General features: G+C 49.1%; 1 protein-coding gene across 2 annotated transcripts in view; it reads right to left on the bottom strand.

Annotated features, from left to right (window-relative positions):
- NOS2 (nitric oxide synthase 2) overlaps positions 1 to 6,860 on the bottom strand; it is a 38,646-nt gene extending 31,786 nt beyond the window's left edge. The window contains exons 1-2 of one of the 2 annotated variants that reach the window (XM_072779370.1): positions 6,718 to 6,860; positions 5,158 to 5,330 (exon numbers count right to left, since the gene is read on the bottom strand). In XM_072779370.1, the coding sequence (XP_072635471.1) occupies positions 5,158 to 5,267 (110 nt within the window). In that variant the 5' untranslated portion in view covers positions 5,268 to 5,330; positions 6,718 to 6,860. Of the gene's footprint in view, positions 1 to 2,052; positions 2,178 to 5,157; positions 5,331 to 6,717 lie in introns of those variants that run through there. The other variant, XM_072779371.1, reaches the window with a different exon arrangement.
- Between the last annotated feature and the right edge of the window lie 12,854 nt (positions 6,861 to 19,714).

Genomic DNA, 19,714 nt, shown 5'->3' with positions numbered 1-19,714 from the left:
GCTTATATTTATTTCAAAATGACAGATGTAAAAAACTTTGCCTGTCCTTTGAAGGTGAAAAAGCCCAGTAGTCTGAAATCACTTAGGAACCACTCCCTCTGATTTGGGATTCCAGATTTGTTCTCCCAGCAGATGCTACAGAGAACAGCAAGCATGTGACCTTTCTAGGCTCCTTACACATGTGCACCCCCTTAATAGCAACCCCTACACATGCCTCCTCCTAGGGTGAATCACACTATAGGAGCACTTCGGTATGAAACCTTGTTGTGGTCCATGGTCCGTGCTCTTCTGGGTATTTCTGGGGTGGACACGCATGTGCGTACACATCCAAGGGGAAAGAAGTCAGAAAATATCATAAAGGTCTCTCATTTTCTACTTTATAGATATTTGGAATGTGAAGAATGAGTATTACTTTAATTAGTGGAAAAAGTATGACTGTATATTTAAATTAACATTATATAATTAACTACACACATTATATAGTAGCATTACATGATAATAACTACAAAGAGATAGTGTCTCTTTAAGAGAACCTAAGTATGTATCAGAACACAACTTCTATCTGAATGAAGTGACTCAAACCCTACCATCACCTCTCTGGGTCAGACTGGAGGCCCCACCAGAAAAAAGCTCAAAATCTGTTGAGTCGGAGCAGGTAAGCCACCTGAGCAATTCATCACGGGGCTTCTTAAAATGGAAGTTGTTTTGAGGCTGAAGTCCTCAGTGAGGCAATGCCTTACCGCTCTTCTGGATCTTTTGCCATCATTCCTTACCTTACCCCCACCTCCACCCTGCTGGTTCTTGCTTCCTTTCACTTGCCTGTGGCCACAGGACTGGAGAAATGGAGAAGCCTACTGGTCCACAGTAACATTTAGATGGAGAAACACCGTTTTTGTATACTTTACATAACTACTGCCCCCAAATATTAAAAAGCTACCTGAAAATCCACTATCTAGGGGGTCCATAGTCAGCCTGACCCCACTGCCTATGGCTGCACATTTATGTTGTATCAGTTTCTCCACTATCATCAATAATGCCTCAAACTGTTACTGTATACGGTCTGATGCTGTGTGTGTGTGTGTGTGTGTGTGTGTGTGTGTGAAGCACTGAAAATGCCAGTAAATATTAACAGTGGCTAGCGTGATGTGATGACAGCATAGGAGATGTGAATTTTCCTTTATAGGTTTCTGCATTTTTCAACTTTCACTATGACCATGCGCTCTTCATAATTAGGATTTTTTTTTTTTCATTTGAAAAAACCAATAAACAAAGCTATGCATGGTCCCCGGCCTCCCCCAGGTAGCTAATTTCTCTGGGCTGGCTGATGGGAGACTGGGTGGCCAGAAGCCAGGTGAGCATACTAAGGTTCTGGGTACTTGTTGCCCAATTATTGCACAGTCTGTCCAGACTCTCCTGCCATTTGGCTAACCCACAGCTATGCCCAGTCCTGTCTGGTCCTTCAAGGGAGCAGCAGACCCTTAGGAAGCTGCCATCAGAAGGAGCGCTGGAGTGTAGTGCTTAGACCCCGTAACTATCCATAGCCCCGGAGTTACTGAGGAGGGAGCTGCGGTCCGTGGCTTGTTTGGGGTAACGGGGGTCCTGACTTCCCTGGCAGCTCCCACTCCCCACCACCGCCCGCCGCTGCAAACACGGGGTGGGTGGGTGGAGCGCTCTGGGAAATGGGTCTAATTCGTAAAGCAAGGCCCTCTTTGCTCTCTTAATCCTATCGGTCCTAAAGTGTGCACAGCCCCCATGTTGAAACATCCACCATTCCTGGTCCTGCCCGCATAGACGCCTCTCAAGGGTGCACGCGGGACTTCCGTGGATCGTCTGTGGCTACTGCCCTGCAACCTCTTCTGCGTCCTAAAGGAGGGAAACGTGGCGTGGAAGCAAACCCTCATCGCAATCCGACGGAGCGAGCCCCCTAACGGCCTCCTACTTTCACGCGAAACCGAGGCCCGCGGCGGGTCAGCGCCGCGCCTGGGTCGGAGCCAAGGCCCGGGTGCGGAGCCGCCCGCCCCCTCCCAGGGCGGACCCGGCCGGCGGGAGTACCTGGCTCGCGGGGGCCTGCAGGCGGGCTGCGGCCGCAGGATCCCGCGGAGGAGGCGGCAGAGCCGGGGCCGGGCGGCCTCGCACGCAGCGCCCAGCCCCTCGCGCATGGCCCGGCCGCGGGCGCAGCTCCCAGGGCGCCCCCCGCCGCCGCCCGGCCCGGCCTTTTAGCGCCGCGCGACCCCGCAGCCCCGCCCCGGGGCGGAGCGAGCCCGGAGCAGCCCAGCCCGGCTCCGCCCCGCGCCCGCCGCCCAGCCCGGCCCCGCCGCGGCCCGCGGCCCGCCCCCGGCCCTCTGCCCCCGCGGCCGCGGCCAAGTCAGCCTCTGCGGCGGCCCCGCGCTCCCCGCCCGAGCAGGGGCCTGCACGGCCGGCGGGGCTCGTTCGTCCCTCGCGAAAGAACCCCAAAGGTTTTCGTGATGACTCCCAGGGCAGGGCAGGGCGCTTCTCGTTGAGAAAGCAAACTTTCCTGTTACTTCATCTGTCCCTTACTAAATCCAGGCAAAAAGGCAGTTTTGTATTGTTTTCTCTCTCTCTTGAGAAGGAAGCTGCGGGCTCCCCTGAGAGGCTAAGGATCTTGCCCCAGGCCACAGCTCCAGCCCTCTCATCCCATAGGCGGCCCCAAGACCTGTCTGTGAGTCTAGCAAAGAAGCCAAAGGAAGCACAGGGCTGGGGGTGACGTCTCGTGGGAGACCGGGCCGGCTGCTGGTGGTGAGGTCCCCTCGGGTCCCCTCCAGGGGGCTCGTCCTCGCAGGAGGCACGGAGTCAGCTGGTTTGCCCCAAGTCAACTTACAGCTCGAGTTTCTGAATGGTCCAAAGCCCCAAGTCGGGAATAACTAACTGTCAGTGCTATATGAAGTGTGGGATTCAGGGCTAAAGGCTTTAGGCCACACCGCGGGGGGCTAGGAGAGGAGAAGGATTCAGGATGATCTTGAAAGATGGGGGTTGGGGAATAGAGTGGGTCTGGAGGAGTAGACGGAGGACTGTGCTGAGTGTGGGGACCGGGGAACTGGGCCGGTAGGAGAGGCACCCCGTCTGGGAGAGCTGCTCACACAGAATGCCATAGCCAAGCCTCCGTGTGGTGACAGGCCATGGGGAGCCACTGCAGACTCTAGAGCAGGAGCGTGGCTTACTAGAAGTTGGAGTAAGAGGTCAGAGCAGTGTGAGGGGCTGCCGCCAAGCGGCGGAGAGAAGGGTGAACTTTCTGAGATCCTGAGAGGAGTAATAAAGCTATCAGTCCGCATTTTTGAGTCTGAAATGCCAGGAAGATACCTAGAGGCTATCCAAGCCTGCGTTCTCATCTCCCGGTCTCTAGGATGAGACCCACCACAGCTCAGCCTGCCTGGTTTCCAGTGCGCTCACCTCTATTTCCAGCCACACCTGTCTCGTTCCAGAATCTGCGGTGGCTCCCTGCCTCACCTCCTCTGTGGCAGCCCGCAAGCACAGTCATGCTTGCTTCTGTCTGTGAATCTTTGCCCCCCTCCTCGCCCCCTTCCTGGAATGCCTTTGCTACTTGTCTTCACCCCCTCCCCACATTCTACCCTCTCTTCAAGTCCACCGAGCCCACCTCACTCCTCAGAAGCCCTTCAAGGGGACCTCGCCTAACATTGCTCTGCCTCATCTTAGATGAGATGCCATTTACCGAGCATTTTCTCTCTGCCAGGCACGGGGCTATTTGTTGCTTGCAAAAACTCATTTCACGGGACCCTTGGGTGGCTCAGCGGTTTGGTGCCTGCCTTTGGCTCAGGGTGTGATCCTGGAGACCCGGGATCGGGTCCCACATCAGGCTCCCTGCATGGAGCCTGCTTCTCCCTCTGCCTGTGTCTCTGCCTCTCTCTCTCTCTGTCTCTCATGAATAAATAAATGAAATCTTAAAAAAAAAAAAAAAGAACTCATTTCATTCTTACCATGACCTCAGGAAATAGGCCTTCCTAACCCCTTTTTGCAGATGAGGAAACCGAGGCTCCGGTGCTAGGGGACTTGCCAAAGGTCACAGGGCTAGTAAGTGGCAAAGCCACCTGCTTATCTCCAAGTCCGTGCTTTTAACCTTGATGCTTTTCTGCGGCCTCTGGTGGGTGCGCTCCGGGTTGCCGTGCTGCCCACCGGAGTCCATGGGAAAGTGGCTCTGGGCTGTGAGACTAGGGGGCAGCGCTGTGCAGACTAGGGCTTTGTTCTGATTTATAGGATCGTGTTATTGCACACTGACTGGGAGTGGAGTGGGAGTGTGGATGGGGATCAATGACCATCAGTCATGTGACTCCGGGGAAGTCACTCTCCTCTTAGAGCTTCCATTTCCTCATCTGTAAAATGAGAGAATAACTCACACTTCACAGAGCCGCTGTGGGAATCAGTTGAGGTGCAATGCATGTGAAATGCCCTGTATAACCCTGGCACAGAGTTACTCAGTAACTCAGGGTGCCCGGTAAATGATAAGAGGCCCTAACATTAATGGAGCTATGCTCTGTGCGAGCACTCCACTGAGTGCTTTCTATGCACACTCTTGTTTCATCCTCAACAAGCTATGAAGCGTCCTCATACTATGGGTGTCCTCATACTATTGGTGTCCTCATACTATGAGTATCAGAGAGCTTAAGTTGCCCTAGGTCACACAGCTGGTGAGAGACAGCACAGGACCAGCAAGTGCAGCCCAGCACAAGGCTTGGATACCATCTGTCTAACATCCTGGAACTCTGTACCAGATCAATATTCAAAATATCCAGCAATTTGTGAGGCGTATGCAACAGTGAATTAGAACAAACATCAGCCAGGATGCCGCCCTGGTTCTAACCATTGGGCTCCACTGCCTCCCACTCTCAAGTCAGGTATTCCATATTCCTCTCCTATATTCTTCCCCCAGGGATTCCAGAATCCTTGAGGGACAGGACTGTGCCATGTCCCTTCCTTTTTCACATGGGGTCAGGTGCAACGAGGTGTCCACTAAAAAAGAATAGCTGTACTAAATTCCAACAGAGATATCCAAGAAACAACTGGTGAGAACAGATCTCCAGTAAGAAGCCAGATGCACGGAGAGGAATTCTGAGTTGGCAGCACGAAGCAGAACGTGGGAGCCCAGGGGACACAAGCAGCAAGTGGCAGCAGGCAAAAGCTTACCTGGAGGGGGCCTGGCTGGCTTTCCCCACGTTGTTGTTAATGTCTGTTTCCTCGGTCAAGTCGTACTTGTAGGATTTGGCCTTGAACAGAAACTGCCAGGGACAGGCCATCTCTATGGTTTTGCAAAGCAGTTGGCTTTTTTGGATTTAAACTCAGAGATTCTTCACTATGGGCTGACAAAAGAGAAGGTCAGAATGTTAGGAAGAGGGGCACCTGGGTGGCTCGGTGGTTGAGTCTGCCTTTGGCTCAAGTCATGATCCCAGGGTCCTGGGATCGAGTTCCTCATCAGGCTTTTTAAATAAAAAGCTTAGGAAGAGTTTGCAGAACTGGCCCTTCTCAATATGGCTAGGTTACTATAGAATCAGTACAAAAGCTGACATAAACAGTCTTTTTTTTTTTTTTTTTGACATAAACAGTCTTAAACACCCACTTCATCTGTGCTTGCAATTTCTGTTCTTATTTTGAGGTTGGATTTGGGGTTCCATGAACGTAGATTCTAATTTGACAAAAAATCTTTTGTCAAAGATTCTAATTTGACATAACGATCTAAAGGAAAAACACCAAACCCGTTGCTCAACGAGGACAAAGCAAATAACCTGTGAGCCTCCTTAATGGGAGCTGCTGGCCCTCTGACCCAGGCAAGGTGGGGAGGAGCCCACTTGTGTTAAACACGGGGCGCCTTTGCCTGGTTCTGCAAGGTCTTCCCAGTAGGCTAATTAGCAACTGTCATGTTATGCCTGTCATTGGAGAGAGCACTCAGGTTGTAGCTGCCTTTCTTTTAAGACTACAACTGTTGTCAACTCTCCCGCCTGCTCCCTTTTTATTACAGAGCGTGGAGTGGGAGGGATGGATAATTGTGAAATTGTTTGTGGAATTGTTTGTGAAAAGAATACACTCAACTCTCAACATTTGAGATCACCTCTTTAAGAAAAAAAAAAAAAAACAAAAAAACGGAAAAGGGACACTGACCAAAGTAGAGGCCAGGTCTGGTCTGGGCTTGCACCCACCATGCCTTCTCAATGGCAAAACTCTGCACTGGGAGGCAGTGTGTGATGTGGCCCTTGGAAGAAGCCGCCAAACCTCTAAGGTTCAAGTCCTGGCTCTACTAGTTATATGACCTGGACCAACTTATTTATCTGAGACTCATTTCTTCATCTGTGAAATGGGCTTAATAATATTCATCTTAACAGAATTTGTTTGCCAGGGTAGAGGTGTCCATTATAAGGACTGGACAAGATAATCTGGGTAAAAAATTCTTAGTGGGCTCCTCCCCGCTCTCCAATCTGAATTTTCCAACAGAGTTTTCCTTGAAATGTAGCAAATCCTGAAGGAAAAAAAATCTGAGCAAGATGCTCTTTTTAAGTGGCCGAACTTCACGTGGGGCATTTCTTAGATTTGCCACCAGAGATAAACTTCTCTGTAGGCCAAAAACTCCCAAATAGGGAATTGGGCCTTCCAATTGTCCAATTCCAAATAGGGAATCTGGACCTCCCAGAATTGCCTGGGCCTCCCCAAATAGGAAAAAGCAGTAGCTTACCCGTAAATCAAAGAAAAACTTACCTCGCAACTGGCCGCACTGCCTGTTGAAGAGGATGGACAAGCACACAGGAGGATACCTGTATCTCTAGGCCTTCAGAACCACCTCTAACTTTCCTGTCCTCTCACCAGGGGTGGCTGAGAGGTCTCAGACCAGCAACGCTGAGTTCTCTGGGGTCAGAGAGTCTCAGACTCAATCTATTGCAAAGTCATGAACACACAGGCTGCTAAAGAGGTATTTATACCCACCCCACATCATTCCAGGGAGCCGTTTTTGCATAAAGGTCTCTTTTTATTTTTCCAAAGGGAGTGTCCCGGGCTGGGTGTACAGTTTGCTAATTTATGACTGGGACTTCTGGCCTGGGGCTCCTGGCCAAGGGTGACCTGACCTTGTTGTTACATCACTCTGTGTGGTGCATCCTCAGTAGACCCACTGCTTCCTGATCCCAAGTCTGTGGTGGCGGCTCATCAGAGGGGGGCAGTGGTATCAAAAAGTCATTGCAGAGCCTGATTGCCTTGGCTCTAGGATCTAGGTACTTTTTCCCTCAGCAGGGAGCTCTCTGGCTAATTCCTGTCCAACCTCTTAGTTTTCCAGTTTGTGGCAGGAATCCAGGAAGCTGGGGAGTATTGACAGCATGGAACATACTGGAAAATGCCCAGGCTACAGAAGTCCAGTGATGCTGGGTGACGCCAGTATTCCAAACAGGTCACTGAAATATTCAGCTTGTGGTTTGAGCAAGGGAAGGAAAGCCACTGGCACAGAGAGACCTCTCAGATGTTGGTGTCACCGATGTCTCACCCTTCAGCTCTAAGTAAGCTATGGTAGGATGGCAGGTAGAATTATTTTCTACAGGAGAAATATTCCTGTTTTATGACAGAAATTCTTTTATAACTTATTTTATGGAAAATTATCATTCCTTATAATTCCATTTATTATGGAATGTATTATAGTACTTCATATACAGTATTCCTGTATGGTGCGAATTATTCCACTGTGACCTCACCATCCTATCACATCACTGTCGCCATCCATCCATCTCCTTCCTGGCCACCTCAAATTAAACGCATTGTTAAGATGGATCGAATTTGTGTAAGGTAAACTGAGCCACAAAAAGAACATGAAGAGAAGCTCAAAGATCTTTGTTGAATGAATGAATGAATGAATGAATGAATAATAGGAGTAGGCTGCAATGAGTTTCAGCATAGCAAGGCTATCCTCTTTTGGCCTTTAGCCAGTTCAGTTCAGGGAAACCAATCTGCTTGAGGAAAGACCGTGAGTCCTTGGGCTCAGGGAGTGCAAAGCTTCCAGAAAAGAATGTTGGATAATTCTGGTACAGAGTGATGCTTGCAATGATAGAGGGATGGTATGGTTGAAGTAGCCGAATCTACATTGTTCAGATAAGGTTCACAGGGGAGAGGACACCAGGACAGGGTTTTGAGGGATGGTTAGGAGTTTGCCTCACTCTAACCCCTGTTCCTTCTAACTGCTTTCAACATATTCTGGCTATTTTTGCGGCAAACACATGTATTAATTCCTTTAACTCCTCCAGCGATCTTATGAGATGGGTACTATTATTTGCCATTGATGGAATCCTCTAGAATTGCATCTAGCTGGTGTCAGAGCAGCTGATTGGTTTTGCTTCAGAAGATGCAGTTATTCAGTTATTTGGCCTGTCAAACATGTGACAGTTGGGCATTGGATGGATGGGCCAGGAAGCCCCAGTACATATGTGCCTTGCCTTTCCCTTGAGGGTGGAGCCCTGACTCCATCTCAGATGCTCTCATCCCTGACAAGGAGGACCCCTCCTAAATGCAGTTCCTGAGAGTGTCTCTGTGTCCTCATTGTCTTATTGTCAACTGACCTGTGCAAAGGCCCCCCTTTTCGCGACCCCCTGAAGGGTGTGGTGCTTATACCTGCCCAGCCGCCTGTATGCTCTTTGCTGCCTTCGATTCCTCCCACCTTAATAAAATCTTTTTTTTAAAAAAGCTATTAGCCCCACTTTATAGATGGGGAAATTGAGGCTCAGTGAAGTCAAATGACTTGTCCAGGATCACATAGGCAGTGCTGAGGCTAAAACCTGGCAGGCCCAGCTCACAGGCTGGAGTCCCCCTCTGCACTTCCTGCAACTGTCAGCCCCTGCAAAGGGCAGATCCAGGACAGACAGAGCTCCAGGGAAGCAAGGCTCCTGCTCCACACCCCACAGCCTGTTTTTTGTTTTTTAAAGATTTTATTTATTCCTGAGAGACACACACAGAGAGAGAGAGAGAGAGGCAGAGACACAGGCAGAGGGAGAAGCAAGCTCCTCCAGGGAGCCTGATGCAGGATTTGATCTTTGAACCCAGGGATCACGACCTGAGAGGAAGGGAGACACTCAACCACTCAGTCATCCAGGAGTCCCTTCCACTCATTATTTTAGTCAAGAGCTCCAGCAGCCCTCTGGGAAGAAGGTACTATTATTTTGCCAATTTGACAAGTAAAGAAACTAAAGTCCAGAAATGTTGAGCAACCAGCCCAACGTCACTCAGCTCATAAAAGGCAGAGCTGAGGCTTGTCGTAGATCTGAGATCAAGGTCTTGCTGAGTCCAGATGACTCCTCACCTTGTGTGCCCATGTGCATGTACCTGCCCATTTGGCTGCATGTAAGCACACCCCAGGGGCAAGGGGAGCAAATAGCAGGGAGTGGGAAACTGAGGCTGGCTCTGTACAATATGAGGCAGGTGCAGGGGCTCCCAGGAAGAGACAGAGGAGTCCCTGCCCCATGCCCCTGCTTCATAGAAGCCCCCACGGAGTCCTGTCAACAGATCTTTGAGGGAGCTACTCAAAGAGGAGGAATCTACAGCTTAAATAGGGAAAATGACCTGCCTGAGTTAGCCATGAAGTACGAGGCAGAGCTAGGATGTGAACCCAGAACGGTCAGACTCCAAAGGCAGGTTCCTCCTATGCCATGTGTTTATGGGCTGCCTTTAGGTAGGGCTCAGCATGATGGTGGGTGAACCCATGATCCCAAAAACACAGCCCTAGTCCTCCTTACTTCCAGAATATGCATAATAATAAGGGAAGGAAGGCCGCCCTTCTCTGTACCGCAAGTTCCACAAGGACAGGAAGACTCTGTCACGCTTATCTCTGAATTTCTGTGGTATACAGTAGGTGGTTGAACATTGCTTGCATGGAGGATCTGTGTGCTATGTGCACAGTGCTTTACCTGACCTGGTGACAACTCTGCAATCCAAGTGTCATTGTTCCCATTTTACAGGTGGGGTATCGAGGGTCAAAGGGGTGGCCCACTGTCTCAAGAACCATGGATCAAAACTGGATAGCCGGACTCTGCACTGGGTTTGGAGCCTGCTTAAGATTCTCACTCTCCCTTTCCTTCTACCATTACCTCCCTTCCCTCCAAAAAACACCCAAAACTGGAGAGCCAGAAATGCAGTCCTGCGTCCTCCCTGCACTGAAGCCAGGGAGCTGTCCCCTGGGGGACACTTTCCTGATCCCTATACTGCACAAAGTGCTGAGCTGTGCTACTCAGATGTGGAGGGCACAGGGCCTCCAGGGGCGGTGGGGACTTGATAAGGTTGCAATCCTTCAGGCAAGAGGGCGCTTGAAGGACAGAGGGATTTAGATGGGCTCTCAGGCCAGAGAAGAAGCCTCAACTTCCATCACTTTTTTTTTTTTAACCTCCATGACTTCTAAGTGAGAGTGATGATGTCCGTTCCCCCAATGGAGATGCTGTATCTCTCTGGACCCAGGGGATTCCCACCATTGTCCAGGAAGCTCCAGCTCAATACCCCTGGCACCCAGTGTCCCAGTAGGAATAAAGAAAGTAGCAAGGTGTCAGCATGTAGTCATTATGGTGAGACAGAGTTCTTTCAGGGAGATTGTGTCACTTGCTGTCCGAGTGGCCAGGAGGATTGGAAACAACTCTCAGCTTTAGCTGGGCCAGGTGGCCAGGCAGCTTCAGGCAAGTGCTGTCATTGCTGACTGCCCGGTGATGGCGCTTCTGCAAGGCCCTGAGACCATCGGGCTTCCCGTCCCCATGCGGTATACATGTGGCAGTGAGGCCAGACTGGACTATATGAACCTGGCCAAGTCCCCAACCTCAGGTTCTTTACCTGTAGTGAGAGCTTTTTTTGTACAATTTTCCTGAGGATAAAATGAGATCCTGTCTACCGTGTCAGGAACCAAAGAGATACTTAATAGTTCCCTTCCTAGCAGATGGGGAAGCTGAAGCCAAGAGTATCTCACTCCTAAGTCTCACAGCAATTTGTCTTGGCTTACCCCTTCTTCCAGTCCAGAAAGCTCCTGACCTCCCTTGAGCTCATCTGCCGCACCCCCACCCCGTTTCTCCCCAGGTCCTCTGGTACCATCCCCCTTTCAGATGGTGACGTGGCTGCTTATATATCTGGTCTCTCCCTTGAGTGTCTTATAATCTCAGCATTCTGCACACAGTAGGTGCTTGATAGATATCCTTACTGATGATGCTAAAGGCAAGCCTATATCTGGGTAAACCTGGGTTAAATGACTGGTCTCCCAAAGTGTGGTCAATGCCCTTAAGGCAATCCAGAAGGTGTTTGGGGTGGTACCTGGAATAACTTAAGTTAAAAAAAAAAAAGAATTGTTTTAAGGAAAAAATATTTCAGCAAATTATAGTGTAGGTGGTATGCAGGTGTGATAAGAATTATGAGGGTAGAACACAAATAACCGCAAGGAAAATATACGAGAGGGCAGGCAAGTTTGACTTCTCAGCAGTTGTATGTGTGTGTGCACGCGCCCACCAGAGACTCTTGGTGAATCACATGTCCTAGCAGAGCGTCCCCTCCCCTCACCCGTCAGAGGACAGCACTGGGGAAGAAGCTGTGTAAGGATCCTCTCAGCTCTGATACCCTAAGGCATCCAGCCTCAAACGGGCCCCTAGCCCCAGAGCCCCACGTCATTTGTCAACTGACCACTGGAGGGCGTGAGTCACACAAATTCCAGCCACTGGGTAGCCAAGGTCTCCCTGGCTGTGTACCGCCTTGAATGACTGGGAGATGACAGAAGCAGAGGGATTTTTCCTGGAAATGCCCAGGTGGTCACCTGGGGTGGATGGACCTAAGGTGGCCCAAATTTGGATGACTTTGCTTGCTGAGTCCCTGGAATGTGACTCATACTGGCTGGCACTGTGGGTCAGGACCTGACTAGCTTGTGGGGGGGTGGTCTAGCCAGGAATTTTCTTTAAGGGTTGGATTCCTTGTTGACACTTCCCAGAACATTTCTTTCTTTTCTGCCTTTCCATGCTGCTTCCTGGGTTGAGGATTAATATGTAAAGTGGCATCCAGGCAGCCCCAGAGGTATGGTACTTTAAGAGGCAAGGATTCACTTGCAAGTAGTATATTTGGAAAGTGCAGGGGACATTGGTAAGCAAATGGAGAAGGACAGGCAGTCATCAGGGGTACACTATTTTTTTTTAACATTTTATTAATTTATTCATGAGAGACACAGAGAGAGAGGCAGAGACCCAGGCAGAGGGAGAAGCCGGCTCCATCCAGGAAGCCCAATGTGGGACTCGATTCCGGGACCCTAGGATCATGCCCTGAGCCAAAGGCAGACACTCAACCACTGAGCCACCCAGGCATCCCAGGGGTACACTATTAAGCCAGTTACCACAACAGGCAACTGGAGCTTAACCTCACAGGGAAACATAAGATGTAATGTAGAGCCCAGGCCCCAGAGTGGTCCCACCTGAGGGGCAAGGCTGCTAGCTGTTGGCCTAGCAATTCCAGAGCATCACTGGTTGGGGCTGCTCCCAGGGAGATTTAACTCCCCAAGGCCTGTTGCAAGTAAGTGGCCTTCCTTGGTTCTGGAAAAGCTCTCAGACCCAGAGATGCAGATGCTGGCAGCCTGAATTCACAGGATGGGCTGGAATGACAAATGTGGGCAGAACACGGGCTGCATGCTACAGGTGGGTAAGGGCTAACCCGAATAGAGGAGGAAGAGAAGTGTTTGGTCACTTTCTCCCCAACCTCAGCCTCTGAGGATGTTGGATGCTGATCCAAGAAGGAGTTCTAAATGCCTTCCAATCAGCTAACTGCAGCCTCTTGGATCCTTCCCTGAAAAGCTGTCCATTTTTGGTTGGGCCATGTGAGCCCTCTGGGCCTCTGTTTTTTCAATTGTGATTCTCTGGAACCTTTACAGCTCTGATAATTTGGGCTTTCAGAGTCTCCCCACTTCATGGATGTCCTGTCTCTGGTGCTCTTAGGAGAGTCCCCTTCCTGACCAGAGTGCCCACCAAAAAGCAGAACAATAACTGGCACCCCCAACTCCAGACTCTGGCCACTTGGTGCACAAAGATGTTCAGAGCACCAATGCATACAAGATGGTCATCACTGAAGAAAGGCATGCTGGCCAAGCTTTAGGGTCCAGCTTTATGGTGGGCCACAATATAGTCAAAGAAAGGAAGTATATCAAGAATTTTTTATGACAAGGAATAATGCGTGTGGTATCCATAGAAAAACATCAGATTATATATAGTGCTCAATGATTCCCACCACATAAAATAAAGGCACCGGGGGGTAAAAATCTGTGAGACAAAAATACTAAAATATTAACAGCACTGGAAGTATGAGCAATAGTTATTTTCTTCTTTATGTTTCTCTGTACTTTCCATGTGGGCAGGGGGTGGGGAAGGCCAGGGGAACAGGTAGTTTGTTTGCTGTGTGTATGGGGAGGAGAGCCCACAGAGGAGACTGACATTCCCCCACTGGAAGGAATGCTTTGCTTCCTCCTGCCTGGCTGGCTGCTGAACTTACTAGGGAGACACCAGAGGGAAACTGGGCCTTCAGCATTCAATACCTATACTTCTGCTACCTCATCCTGGTCCCTCGGGGCCCTTCAGAACCCCTTTTACTTCATTGTATTGTCACTTCTAGAAGGTTCCCCGACCTTTGATTCCCATGCTCCCTGGGGTTCCCATCTAGCCCAACACAGATCCTACTATTTTAATTGTGGCTCAATCATCTGTCTCCTTTACTAGACACAAGCTCCCCAAAGCCATGTCTCACACACACATCTTTGTGGCAGTAGCACTGTGCCTGGCATATACTAGGTACTCAGTAAAAGTCATTTATTAAGGGACACCTGGGTGGCTCTGAGAGTGGTTGAGAGTCTGCCTTTAGCTCAGTGGGTGATCCCGGGGTCCTGGGATCGAGTCCCACATCAGTCTCCCCACGGGGAGCTGGCTTCTCTCTCTGCCTATGTCTCTGCCTCTTCTTTGTCTCTCATAAATAAATAAATAACATCTTTCTAAAAAATTCACCTTTTAAAATTGTACAGTGCAATGGTTTTTAGTATATTCACAAGGTTATGCAACCATCACCACTATTCAATTCCAGAACATTTCCATCACCCCAAAAGAAGCCCCATACCCATTAGCAGTCACTGCCCATTTTCTCCTGTCCCCAGCCATAGGCAACCACTAATCTGCCTTTTGTCTCAACGGATTTACTTATTCTTAATATTGTATATAAATGGAATTATGCAATATGCAGTCTTTTGGGCCCGGCTTATTTCACTTAGCATCACCTTGTCAAAGTTTATTCATGTTGTAGGTTGTATATTCTATTGTACGGACATACCAATTTTTTTATCCATTCGTTAATTGATGGCCATTTGGGTTGCTTTTACTGTTTGGATATTGTGAATAAAGTTGCTATGAACATTTATGTACAGGTTTTTGTGTGAACAGATGTTTTCAATTCTCTTGGGTATTACTTAAGAGTGGAATTGCTGGGTCACAGGGTAACTTCATGTTTCGCTTTTCTTTTTTTTTTTATGTTTAACTTTTTGAGGACCTGCCAGACTGTTTTCCAAAGTGGTTGCTCCATTTTATACTCCCACCAACAATGTGTTCTGATTTCTCCACATCCTCACCAACATTTGTTATTGCCTTTTTTTTTTTTTAAGATTTTATTTATTTATTCATGAGAGACACAGGCAGAGGGAGAAGCAGGCTCCATGCAGGGAGCCAGACATCAGACTCCATCCCGGGTCTCGAGGATCACGCCCTGGGCAGAAGGAGGTGCTAAACCTCTGAGCCACCCGGGCTGCCCATTGCCTGTCATTTTTTTTTATTATAGCTTCCAAGTGGGTGTGCTGTGGCCAATGGCCTTTGGATGGATGGATGGATGGATGGATGGATGGATGGTTGGATATGTAAAAGTGAATGCCAGTATCTGAGCTATGAGCTCTGGTTTTCGTAGGAGAGTGCTCCCCAGTCACTGGAGCCCACACCAAGTAGAGACAGACCAATCTGCAGCCAGCCCTACACTGTGGTTCCAGATACCCACTCTGCCTCAGTCCTAGGTAGTTCAAGACATCCAGGGGGCTTGGACTCCCCTAGGCCCCTGGAGAGGCTCTGAAGGACCCTTTTCTGGATGGGGCAATCTCTGGCACCCCCTTAGGCCTCAGTTTCCTCTTCTGTGAAGTAGAAATAATAAGCCTGCCCTGTGGGATGACAGTAGAATAAGGGAATGTTCACAAACTGCCTACAGAGGACGCAGTACATGGTGGGTGTTCCTTTTTTCCAGTTGGTTTTCACAGAGGTTTGTCCAGTATGTGCATAAATGTTGCTTCATTCATTAACTACTGGAAAGGAACTTGAAAAGAGGGGGCAATGGAAGCGGGGGAGGGAGAGAGACAGCTGAGAGGTTCATACACAGCAGGAAATTGCAGGGGGGGAGGAGCAGTGGTCAGGTCACCGAGTGGGTGGGAGTGGAAGACATTCCCGAGAGGATTAGCACTGGCCTTAGGAGGGGATTTCTTCCCAGCCATTTGTATCCTCAAGCACTCCTGTTTTCCGGATCCCTGAGCTGGGGTCCTTCTATTTAGGGCCTCCAAGGGGGTGGGGAGATGGGAGGGGGCACCTGAGAAGTGCTAAATCCAACTCAGCAAGGGGGGACCAATCTTCATAGATTCCAGGACCAACCTTAATAGACAAATAACGGCTTCTCAGCACCTCAAGCTACTCAGAGCCTCATAGCATGGAGGATTTTCAGGTCCAGTAGGAAAAAGAGGCTGTGTCTGTCTCTGGCTGAGACATTATAATGGGATAGGTCATTGTAAGAGCAATGACCTGTGTTTACTGTTGTAGATCACTGTAAGATGAGCTGTCTGGGTCCCCTAAGTAATTTGTTGGTTGGGGTAGTCAAAAGGTCAGGAGAGAAAGAAGAGAAGGATAAAATAAATCGCTGAAATGACTGGGTGGTGGCAGCCATTGCTCTGCCTGCCCCCCACCCTGGGGGGAGCACTAGAATTATGGGGGCCCGCAGAGGCTGCCACCACAACCCTGAGAGTCCCCATGAGGGAGGGCTTTTAGAGCCAGGCCCACTTCGGGGAGATTCTTGGCTCATCTGAGAGACTCCAGGTGAGCGAGTTCCCTGATCCAGGTAACATGGTGACAGTGGTGACACACCTCACAAGGCCACTGTGTAAGTCGCCAGATGACTTCCAGGACCCTCGTCAAGAAGAGAAAGTTGCATGTATTGGGGAGGAGGGAGAATAATGCTCTCTGTTTTACCAGAAGGGAAACCGAAGCATGGGGTGGCTTGCGAGAGGTGGAGAAAATGCAGAGAAACACAGCCAACTTTGTGATTGCAATTTTGTTCCAGGCCCTTGTTTTGTCTATAATTCCATATTAATTGTTTTGTCGTTAATACTTAACTCCTGGGGCTCCTGGGTGACTCAGTGGTTGAATGTCTGCCTTCGGGTCAGTGTATGATCCCGAAGTCCTGGGATCGAGTCCCACAGTGGGCTCCCCGCAGGGAGTCTGCTTCTCCCTCTCCCTCTGTCTCTGCCTCTCTCTCTGTGTCTCTCATGAATAAACAAATGAAATCTTTAAAGAAAAAATACTTCTATCTGGAGAGACTCCTTCTAGAAGCATCAGGACATCTGCCCTGGTGCAGCCACTTCTGAGAGGTTTTCTGGGCCTCAGTCTCCCTGCTGGGTACGTGACCCCTCCCAGTTGACTGGACAGGTGGGCCCCTCTCCCTGGGGCAGCCAGTGGCCCTGGAGGCAACCTGGTGGGCCCCTGCCTCAGAGGGTTTGAATTGGAGTTTCCAAGAGGAGCAGCAGTTGATAGCAGGGTAGATGTCCAAAAGACCCTCAGAGAGAAGACAGAGAAGTCACGGTGAGCAGCGCTCTGAGGTGAGGGAATGGAGGGGACATGACCCCAGCCAGGCCCTGTGGACAAACCCCAAGCCCCGAGGCAGATGGCATTTGGGGCGTGGGACTCCCCGCCAGGCTGCACGACGCCAGACCATGCCGTCCAGCCCAGCTTCCTTATTGCCTAGAGAATTCTACAATAAACTCATTCCCTGAACCTGTGGGAAGGACTTGCCTTGCTCTGGCTCTTTAACAGAGCCCAGTCCTCCTTAATGAGGACACTGCTGCTGCTTTATTGAGGGAGTCTCTTGTTCCGGGATAAAAATGAGAGCAACTGTTTCACCTGCGATTGAGGAAGAAGGGGAGCTAGACTACGATAAGGTGTCACACTGGAAAGTACCCTGATACTGCATTTTCCCAGGCTCTGAGGAAGCAGAGCTTGGCCGAAATTCCTGTGGAAGGATGGGGATTAAGGAGGGCACTTGTCGCCATGAGCACTGGGTGTTGTATGTAAGTGATGAATCACTGAACTGTACTCTTGAAACCAATACTGCACTGGATGCTAACTACCTAGAATTTATTATTTATTTATTTTTATTAAGATTTTATTTATTTATTTATTTATTTATTTATTTATTTATTTATTTATAAGGGACACACAGAGAGTGTCCCTTTTTTTTTTTTTTTTTTTTTTTTTGCAGAGAATAAAGTTTACTTCATTCCACCAAGGTGGAATTTCTTAAAAAATACATTCTGGTAGCTGCTTTCCTGCAGCCCCAAACCCTGTGGGTGTTGGAACACCCCCTACCCACAGCCTGGACCTTCATAATCAGCAGCCAAAGCAGGGAAGCTTCAGGATTCAGGGTCTCAGACATGTTATAAAGCCCCAGGCCAGGGATCCCTGGGTGGCGCAGCGGTTTGGCGCCTGCCTTTGGCCCAGGGCGCGATCCTGGAGATCCGGGATCGAATCCCATGTCAGGCTCCCGGTGCATGGAGCCTGCTTCTCCCTCTGCCTGTGTCTCTGCCTCTCTCTCTCTCACTGTGTGCCTATCATGAATAAATAAAAAATTAAAAAAAAAAAAAAAGCCCCAGGCCAGAGCCAAAACAGTTCTGATGACAGAGAGGGACACACAGAGAGAGGCAGAGACATAGGCAGAGGGAGAAGCAGGCTCCCTGTGAGGGAGCCCAATGCAGGACTCAATCCCTCGGGATCACCACCCCGGAATCACCACCTGAGCCAAAGGCAGACACTCAACCACTGAGCCACCCAGGCAGGCTCCTCAAATACCTTGAATTTAAATAAAAATTTAAAAGATAAAGAAATAAATTAATTTTTAAAATGTATAATACTATTCAGTTTTTCTTGGTTTATAGAAACATCTACGTTAACGTGAAAATAAGTAATTTAGGGGCGCCTGGATGGCTCAATCGGTTAAGTGTCTGCTTTTGGCTCAGGTCATGATCCCAGGGTCTGGGATCCAGCCCCTCATTGGGCTCCCTGCTGAGTGGGGAGTCTGCTTCTCCCTCTCCCTGATCATGCTCTCTCTCTGTCTGTCCCTATCTCTGTAATAAATAAATAAATAAATAAATAAATAAATAAATAAATAAATAAATAAAATCTTAAAACTAACAAAATGAGCTGCTACTTGGCTAAAGGATGGAGACACAGCCAACACCATTTTCTGTCAGCTAACATATATTTGGTCCTTACTATGTGCTAGACATGGTTCTTTTGATGTAGTAAATCCTACTCCCTCTAACAATCCTCTAAAGTATAGTGATAATGTTATTTCCATGTCACTATGGGAAAAGGTGCAAAGAGATTAATTGCCTTACTCACTCAGTTACCCTATCCCCCCAACCCAGCAACCTCAGTTTGTTTCCTATGATTAAAACTCTCTTATGGGGACACCTGGCTGGCTCAGTGGTTGAAGTGTCTGCCTTCAGCCCAGGGCGTGATCCTGGAGTCCCAGGATTGAGTCCCACATCAGTCTCCCTGCATGGAGTTTGCTTCTCTCTCTGCCTGTGTCTCTGCCTCTCTCTCTGTGTCTGTCATGAATAAATAAATAAAATCTTAAAAAAAAAAAAAAGAATCTTTTATGGTTTATCTCCCTTTCTGATTTCATCTTGTTTTATTTTTTCTTCCCTTCCCCTATGATCCTGTTTTGTTTCTTAAATTCCACACATGGGTAAGATCGTATAATAATTGTCTTTCTCAGGGATGACTCCCAGGTTTCTAGATGCTGTGACTGAGAGGCACAGATGCCACTTACTGAGGCACTGAAGACAGGAGGAGGAGCTGATTTAGGGGTGGGATTAGATCAGAAGCTCAAAGTTGGCCTCATTAAGGTTGAAATGCCTGTGGGACATGAAAGTGGAGATGAAGGAATGAATGCCGAATGAAAACATGTATACATGCATGAATGGTCAGCCCCAGCCAGGCAAGGGCATTCACAGTATAGGAAACACAGCTCTGGCCACATGTGGCAGGGAAGCTGTAAAGCTGAAGTGTGCCGTAGAAAAGATTCACAGAGGCTTATAACAGGCCAGAGCAGAGAGTCACAGAGACACACAGCATTTGGGGCAGGTTGTTTTCAATAATATTTATCAAGTGCCTGGAATCCAGCAATGGTTTCATCCATGAGGGGCTGCTGCTATCTCTACTGGAAAGACTCCTCTGAATCTAGGAGTAGGGTTTGGGGTGGAGACCACGTCCAGAACAGGGTCTTGCCATCCCAGCACCCTGGGAACAGGAGGCATTCCTCACCAGTCAGTGCAGGGGGCAGGTAGAGGAAGATGGAGGGATGGGGAAGAACGGGGAGGTTTCCACCCTCCTCAGGAGACAAAGGGCTCTCTTCATGATTTAATTAAAGTGCCCATCAAAGG

This window comes from Canis lupus, chromosome 16, assembly GCF_048164855.1.
Source record: "Canis lupus baileyi chromosome 16, mCanLup2.hap1, whole genome shotgun sequence".
NCBI classification, from domain to species: Eukaryota; Metazoa; Chordata; class Mammalia; order Carnivora; family Canidae; genus Canis; species Canis lupus.
Note: the sequence above shows the minus strand (reverse complement) of the source record. Positions and strands in the feature narration are given on the sequence as shown.